This window comes from Gastrolobium bilobum, unplaced genomic scaffold, assembly GCF_033153095.1.
Source record: "Gastrolobium bilobum isolate Gb01-03AN ecotype WA unplaced genomic scaffold, APGP_CSIRO_Gbil_v1 utg1154, whole genome shotgun sequence".
Taxonomy (NCBI): Eukaryota; Viridiplantae; Streptophyta; class Magnoliopsida; order Fabales; family Fabaceae; genus Gastrolobium; species Gastrolobium bilobum.
This window is the reverse complement of record NW_026898337.1, coordinates 114,957-123,708: the sequence shown is the minus strand read 5'-3', so window position 1 is coordinate 123,708 and position 8,752 is coordinate 114,957. Positions and strand designations below refer to the sequence as shown.

Genomic DNA, 8,752 nt, shown 5'->3' with positions numbered 1-8,752 from the left:
ACATAGGAATAACAACGGATTTAACCTTCCACCCTACTTATAGCTTTTCTCCATTAGATAAAGATATAAAATCATATTTCAACCTCCACCAAACAATGTTGGTCCTTAACATACAATCAGTGATAACTAATTGGTAAAGAGTTCAATTCCAAACCACCAGCACAAGGTATAGTGGCCATGTGATGCTTCAAGCCATCTTACAGATATGAGACCATTCTTAAAACATTGACATACCAAATCAAGCTTTTACCAAAGTTAAACATAGTGGCTAATGTGATAAAAATAGGGACTGCAGTGCAGACATTATGGATAACTAACAACAAATAGGAGTGCACCCTAGCCCACATAGATGCAAGATAGCAAGCATACATTGATATATACTAGCTCTATTCACAAGGCATCCAAGCATACAAGTCTGCAATCCCAAATATACCACTAGAGATCTCCACCCTAACCATCCTCATCTGTTTTTTATTCATTCCTCAATCCAATCATTTGAACAAGGAGATAATGTTCCTTGATCCTCATCAAAAGCTTTCCATTATCAAATATCCTACCAATCTTTGAGTTAGTGGAAATGAAAATACCTAAATTTTGCCCAACAAGATGGATCCACCACCCATGATAAGAATGAAAAATTCAAAAGCCCATGTAGTAGTTCTTGTGAAAATTGGTGATGTTGTAATATTGGAGGAGGACAAGTAAGGAGGTCGGTCATAAAGCTTTCAAGAATCAAGATGATGCAGACCAATGCAAAAAGAGCCCTCTGCTGAGTAGTAGAGTCCAAAGTGTTTTCCACATACAAGATGAAGACCAATGCAAAAAGAGCCCTCTGCTGAGCAGTAGAGTCCAAAGTGTTTTCCACATACAAAACGTTAGTGGCAGTTTTCATTGCATCGATAAATTTATTAATAAGCAGCAAAAGTTTCAACCGAAGAAAGGTTTTCAAAATATTGAAAACATTTACCCAACATATAACAAGCTACTGCATCAACCTTTCCCATATCCGGCTCAAAATCACATAATTTTCTTGAAGTGTGATTTAACGGATTATAGGATATGGTTGTCCCACCTACAACCAACACCAACATTGAATTTTCTTCTATTGTAGGGCAAACAATATAAACCGGAAGGACATAATTAGCCAAATTCAAACGACATAGCTCGGGAAATTCAATTCTCATGGGATTAAGATCAACACGGTGTCTCAATGACCACACAGAGTTATCTTCCTTCAACTCCAAAATATCAAACTTCAAAGTTTGCACAGTAAATATCAAATGCAAACGCCCCCCAGAAACGCCAAAATACTCGAATATTCGATTGCCCCATCCCTCATCAGGCAAAGGCAATGGCGAATCTTTCAAACACTGACTATCAATATCAAAATACACAGAACTCAGAGCATCGTAGAACCAATGAATAGCACGGTTGCAGTAAACCCCAGCACCAGGAATCACTTTGGATTGGGCAATGAAAGAAACCCCAGGATCACACCAGGAACGGGTCCTCGAGGAATATTCATTGAACACACACAGTGCCTGAAAGTTCTGGCTACCCAATACCCGAATTGAAAGGACTTGAAAGTGGGGGGATCTCAAAGGGTCAAAAGCTAGATAAAGAGCACTTACTTGGTTCCTGAATTGTTGGTTTGGGAAATTGAGAGCGACAAATTTTCTTGTGGTTGGATTGCAGACAAAGTAGCTGGAGCAACCGTGGCAGAGGAGAAGACCGTTGCATGAACGGACGACAGAAACCTCAGGATGGTCGAGGAAATTAAGATTCAAAACACGCACGGTGGGGGTTGTGGTCAAAGGGACGATGTGTAAGTGAGATAATGGTGCGGGAGAACACATGTCGGGAAGAAGAAGGGCAGAAGGGGTTTGGTGGTGAAGGGTGTGGGAGTAGCAGAATCGTGGGTCAGAGATGAGAGCAAGCCACTGCTTTGAGACGCACTTGAATCGGAGTAGCGGTTTCGCCGGCAGCCGGAGAAGGATCTCCCCCAGAGTGTCTATGCTTCCGGCAACCTCCTCCGCGGACCTTGATCTTGACCTTTGCATTGTTAGAAAAGAAAAAGACATAGACCAGTCCAAGGATCGGATTAACTTAAGGTTGTCCCGTCTCACATAATATTCTGTTGATGACGTATGATAAATCCAAATAAAAACATTTTCTCTCCTAAAAGTTATCTACATCCAAATATCCCATTAAAAACAAAGTAAAAACATTGAAATCCACTAATTTCTTATTTATTTATTTATTTTTTTTAAAAACTAGTTACACATAAATTTTTATTAGTCAAGCGTACTATCAAAGAGGAGTTATGGTCTGTGTGTGCTTTCCAGGAGATGTAACGAGATTTTAGTAGTATTTGTTGATATCTTCTTTTATTTTACTTTGATAATTGACTTATCTATTGAGCCTATTTAACTCAAGAGTCCGTATTCCATTACATATTTTTTTTCCCCTCACGGTTCTGATGAGAGAGCAATGCTTGCAAGGATATTCAAGTCATAAAACATGAGTTAGTAGGCAAAAATTAGAAATTACATCATATCACAAGTTACATGATTGAGTGTTTTGGATCACTCTTACAAAGTCATAGGAACATTAATTGGGATGCCACACACAGCAGTGAGGATGAAATCATGAAAATGAAAAATGTTTCGAGCTAAAGGCCACAATCTCTCCGTCGTTATTAACTACTCCAGAAGCAAAAACTGGTTTTAAATTTACCATCAACAACTATACCCAAAAAAAGGGCAAGGAGACCAACGAGGTTTATATGTATAAAACCTAGTTGATAGAAAGCATCCATAACGATAAGATCACACAAACTACGGTAAGACAATGCATATAATTACCAGAATTGACAAATTCTTTACACCATGCAGATATGACAAATCAGCTTAAGCCATAAATAAAACTGAATTTTTTGAGCAGATATATATCCCAAAAAAAAAGTTAGAGCAGATATTGCAGTCTCCTTAGTGAGATTGTAGGCATTATTTATCAGATTCTTACCTTTCCCTTTTTCAGCTGATGGAAAAGAATGTAACTTGAAATCATGATATCTTAAAAATAGTTCATTGGAACACAATGGACTGTTAAAATTTGTAAAGCACGTAGGTGTATAAGAAACATAAGCACAGTAACCCCTCCTTAGATAACATGGCAAATTGTATTAATTTCTACCCCACGATTAGTTCACTATAGCAGAATCAATTTCATAGTCAAGAAAATTCAAACAGTAGGCAGAAAGATGATTTTCTACAGTAAAAATTTCTATACTTCGTTGTGCTATGGTAATGAGGTAAGAAGAAGTTTGAAGGACAAGGTTTTCAACTATGCCAAAGCAGCTCTAATTTCAGTCCTATCAAACCCAAATGTCTCTACCTCTAAACCTTTATCATATACGATCCATCATTTGCTTAATATAATACATGAATATCAGGCTCATATTTTACCAAAGAAAATAGAAGATAAAAGTAAGTGTTTCTATTCCACTGGACAGGACGAAGCTTTGCCCTTAACAACAAACTATACATTCAATTTCATATACCAATGTTTTGGCATTCTTCACCTCACCATTAACCACGGAGAAGCTCTGCAACCTACTATACAGCTACTGTTCCTTACGATTATTATAAGTTATACTTCAGAGTTTTTACAGACAACATCAGAAAACCATGCCACAATCCTCTAAATATGCAATCCAAAATTCCCAATGACTGTCATAACCAATTTTTCAACAAATCTCAATAAAAATCACATTCCAAGAAACTGAATATTCTAAGCATACTAGCAACAAAGAAAATAGAAGAATACTTTTAAACCCAACCCACATATACCTATGCAATAACATACTTGCAACATTTCAGTCCTGCAAACTAGATTCTAAAGGTAAATAACTTGGAAAGCCTGAAGGAAGGGAGAGCTTAGCAATACATATAGCTTAAGGACCTAAAATGTCTGTTCAGTTGATATTAATAGACCGTCACTTCATTCTTGATCCAATACTTGGGAGAAAGAGATCCAGATATTAGCACCCCTGCCAAAAAAGTAAAAAGCCCATATATAGCACTTGGAACTCAACTTACCAATTAGGACAACAACTGATCTTCAGAAGAAAGAAAACATTTTAAAACAAGAGGGAGCAAGACATGGAACTAATAAAATTATTCTAAACAAAGTAAACCATTTAGTATTATAAAAGACACAACACAAATTGATCAATGGCATGTGAAGGACATCTTATACTGCAGCCAGAGTTAAATCAACAATATCTTTGTCAACAAATTTTTTGTCTATGACCTGCAAAGGACTAATAGTTAGGAATGCTCAAGTGCATGCATAGTTGCATATACTAATAAAATAACACATGAAGTGTAGTCGTGTCGTGTGCATTACAAGCATTTATTTCAGTTCATGCACATCTAAACATACATATGATACACAAACCCACATCACCCAAAAGCCCCCACCCTCATAGTTAAAGTTAACAGTTTCAACATATAGGAAACAGTCTTCTGAATTGTTTTCCGATTTATAAGAGAAGAGATATGTTAAACTCAAAAAATTATATATGGGTAATTTCCATTGTTATGTGCATAAACAAGGACATAATCCAACATAGAAAATCATGAAAGGGAAACAGGTTAGACATTGTAATTTATATGGAAAATCCGAAAATATACTCAGGTAGAAGTGATATACTCAAAATATGCTTAGCTACCACTAATTTCCTCTACACACCTCATGTATGTCAAAAAGCCAAAGAAGACATTTAGATCAACAAACAATATTAGTTAGTTTTAAAATTTACAGGCTCTTAAGCAAAGGGCAAGGAACAAGTAGCCTTTTGAACTTGCAGTCTGATGATTGATGACCATTAATTGGAACACTATCTGCTCAAAATCATAAGATGATGAGAACAATTATGTTACTACAAAGGAGACACGAGGCAAAGGAGTACTACCTCTTCACTCCATGTACAAGTTCATTGTCTATGAAAGCATTAGTACATATCTAAAGCCTAACCTCAATCTCTCAAAAGAAGAACAATGCTATTTCAAAACATCATTAAATTTGTGGCTGTCCCAACAATGAAGGGTTCCATAAGCAACCGAGTCAAAAAATAGAAAAGAACACCCAAGGTGATAGAAACAGGCAGTGCAGGCAGAGCTTGGCGGCACACTGACAACAATATAAGAGTGCACCCAAGTCCTGATATAATTGCAAGGTAACAAGCATACACTGTCATCAGATCATACATTGCAGCTCTACCCACAAGAACACTGTAGAACACAAAGTCCCCAAGGCCAAGCTTAATACCCCTAGAAGCAATTTCCACACCATCCCTTCCCATCATCATCTGTCCTTCATTCCCCATCCCAATCATCTCAACAAGTGGAGACATTTCCTCATCAACAATCTCAACCTCTCTCCGACCAAATTGCGTGCTCGATGACCGGTTACCGACCAACGGCGATATTTCCTCTTCATCATTCCTACTACTCTGACTCACCACAGAGTTTCCATGAAAATGACCCTCATTCTCATTCTCAATCTCATTCCTATCCACATTATCCCTAGACACCGTCTGAAGCTCAATTGATGAAGATTCCGGTCGCGGTTCCGATTCCGAAACTCCGGTGACCAAAAGCCCTAAAGTAGAAGCCCCGCCGCCGCGGCGGCCGGTTAGCGCCACGGTGGGCCGAGCCTCATACACGAGCGCCGGAAGCTCCTCGTTCCGGGTCGAGGCCAAATCGACGAGGAGCTTCAAGGGGCCACCGGGGGCCAAAACCGCCACCAAATCATAAACCGCAAGCGCTACAAGCAAAACCCAGGTGGTCCATTCAGGCAATTTGGTGAACCATGCAGCAACAATAATCCCCAAACAGACCATATAACCCTGACGGAGCAAAATAGGGATCCCGCCGGCGAAGACGGAGAGAACGCCGACGACGGTGAAGTTGAAGAGGAGGAGGAAGCACGTAATCGAATCGAGAGGGATGGAGAAGCGCTGGATGAGGGAGAGGAAGATGGATCCGCCCATGGAGGCGAGGACGAAGAAGGCGGAGAAGCGCATGTAGTGGCGGAGGAAGGCGGTGCAGTTGTAGTAGTAGAGGAGGACGAGAAGGAAAGTGACTAACGCGATGAGGATGACGAAGACGAGGGCGTTGAGGAGCGCGCCCTCGAGTTTCTCGGCGGCGGTGTCGGAGGGGTTCTCGGCGTAGACGAGATTCGCCGCCGTGCGGATTGTGGCGTCGACGGAGGAAGAGGATGTTGAGAGGGAATAGACTAAGAGAACCACAAGGAACATGCAGATTGAAACTGGGGACATTACTCCGATTATCTCAACGCCTATTGATTCTAGAATGCTCGATTCCATTCTAGATTTGCTTCCTTGGTTGGGATTTCACAGCGTCTATCTCCTCAACAATTTTTTTTTTTAATTTTTTTAATTTTTTTATTTTTTGGTTTTGATTTTGTGATCCAAACTTTCATCTCTCTTATGGAACTTTCTTGTTTCTGAAGCTGTATTTGTATTCCGTCCTGGTTTTCTTTATCTTTACTTTTCTCTTTTTATTTTATTTTATTTTTATAGTTGATTTGTGTCCGAGTTGAGATCTTCTCAAATGATCATCATCCATTAACAAATTCAGGAGAATGAAGTGGAAAGTATATATATTAAAGTAGAGAGAAAAGGGTTTATAACATAAATGAGTTTTGATTGGATTGATATTTGTTGTAATAGATTTAGGAACGTAAGGAGGGTTATATAAATGACAATGTAAGTGGAAAACATAAAATGCTATCACCATTTTTCAATATTGTAAAGTGAAATCTCGTATGAGCAAAGTTTTAGAAAAAGGAGATTAAGAACGTAAATATCACGTAAAAACAAAAAAATATATTATAAAAAAAAAAAAACAAGTTTTTACGTTTTTATCTAGACCCAAAAATTGAACAGGTCAACTTTAACCCAAAAACCCAGCTTCATTTTTAGGACATTTAATTGATGTATGTAACAGTTTGTTCTAGAACTAGTTTGTTAATATTACTTATGGCATTAAGCGTAGTTAACAATTACATCAATTAAATTATAAAACGGATAAACTTTTTTCTTTTTCGTTAATAAACGTTTCTGTTAAAAATCAATTCTATAATTAAAACAATTCCAATAACTGTAATCATAACTTAAACTATAAGATGAACACTTAATGTAAATTTATTTAGATCATACGTTGTTACCATAGCGTGTCAAGTAGTCTCCTTAGACCAACAAGGCTTAAAAACTCATTTTTATTGATATTCAACACTAAACACCTTCACTTTTTAGTTACACATGGAATTTTATACTTTCTCTATGGTTCTCATCTCCCACTATGTTATAGATCTCTTCATTAGCTACGCGTGGGTTCTAACCGCGCTCAATTTGAAACATCGTAGCTCAAGTTATGAATTTTTAAAGAAAATGATGTTGAATTTCGATGGGTTCCGTGCTGATAGTGCCAAACCCGTGCTGGTAGCGCCGGAGTTTTTCACATCTTACGACAGCACCAACTTTGGCGCTAGTACGCCAGCCCATCGTTTGGTGGTGCTCACAACACCACGGGTCTGGAGATTTCACTCTATTTTAGTATTTTACCCATAATTTGAGTTATACTTATTCGATTAGCGCAATCTTGGTCTCGTTAGAAAGATAAGAAAAAGAACTATAACTTTCATTAAGACACAAGGGTCAAAACCTATCATATAGTATATGAAAAATGGACAACAAGACATTATATCCTTATATTTACATTGATTCTCAACCTAAATGTCTTCTTTTTCCTAATTGGCATTGTATAACTACTACAAGACATAATCCTTACAATTTTAAGACACACATTTATCAAAATAGGCATCTATGCCCTTCCATCATATATACCATAAGTACAACATTACACAATATCTAAGTGCCTTTAATAGATAACCATGAGACTTAGCTACAAAACACAATGATCAAATCCTTGGCCTCTATCAACAACAAGAGACACCAAAGGAGATGAGCATAGGCTAAGTCTACCAAAATAAAGCATGATGTACATATATCAAATGGCTTTCAAATATAAATCTTATACATAGGAGCTACTAAATGACATGCATAATCAAAATAATGCAACATCATCATGTATCAATCTAGTCCAAGTATGGCCACTTGCCACTAGAGGCTCCTGCAGTATCTGTACGTGAAAGGGGGTCCCCACAACACATGGTGAGATAAATGAATATACCTCAGTAAACCAGGGGTCCTTGGAGCATCTCTCCACCCCATAGTTCACTCATAGTATAATAGCAATAACAGTAAATAATGCAGTCAATACATATCCATGTAGTGTGTCAAACATCTCCAGGAGACATTCCTCGAGCTCTCATGTTGTCCTAAGGATACTCAGATTCAAATAGTCCTACTGGCCAGCTAAACTACCAAGTATGAATTATGCATCTTCATGCAACATACAAACATAGGGAAACACCATCATACGCCACACCCAGTGCATACACATACCTATAACAAAGCATTAAATTACTTTATTGCATTTACATACACTATTAACAACCACTACCCATTCAGGGCTTGGTGGAACAATTAAGGGATCAATTACCAAGGTTTGAAGGCTTACCTCAATTTGCTTCTAACTCAACCTTTATTCACTACCAATGTGCACAATCAAGCTTTACAATTATTACCAATAATCTCACA

The 8,752-nt window shown here is 37.9% G+C and overlaps 2 protein-coding genes across 2 annotated transcripts; both read right to left on the bottom strand.

Annotated features, from left to right (window-relative positions):
* On the bottom strand, positions 1–2,060 carry LOC133314996 (F-box protein At5g07610-like). Its single transcript, XM_061516551.1, has one exon. The coding sequence runs from the start codon at positions 2,058–2,060 to the stop codon at positions 909–911; it is 1,152 nt and encodes a 383-aa protein (XP_061372535.1). The 3' UTR covers positions 1–908.
* A 2,810-nt stretch (positions 2,061–4,870) lies between these two features.
* LOC133314981 (presenilin-like protein At1g08700) lies at positions 4,871–6,504 on the bottom strand. Its single transcript, XM_061516534.1, has one exon. The coding sequence runs from the start codon at positions 6,392–6,394 to the stop codon at positions 5,072–5,074; it is 1,323 nt and encodes a 440-aa protein (XP_061372518.1). The 5' UTR covers positions 6,395–6,504; the 3' UTR covers positions 4,871–5,071.
* Between the last annotated feature and the right edge of the window lie 2,248 nt (positions 6,505–8,752).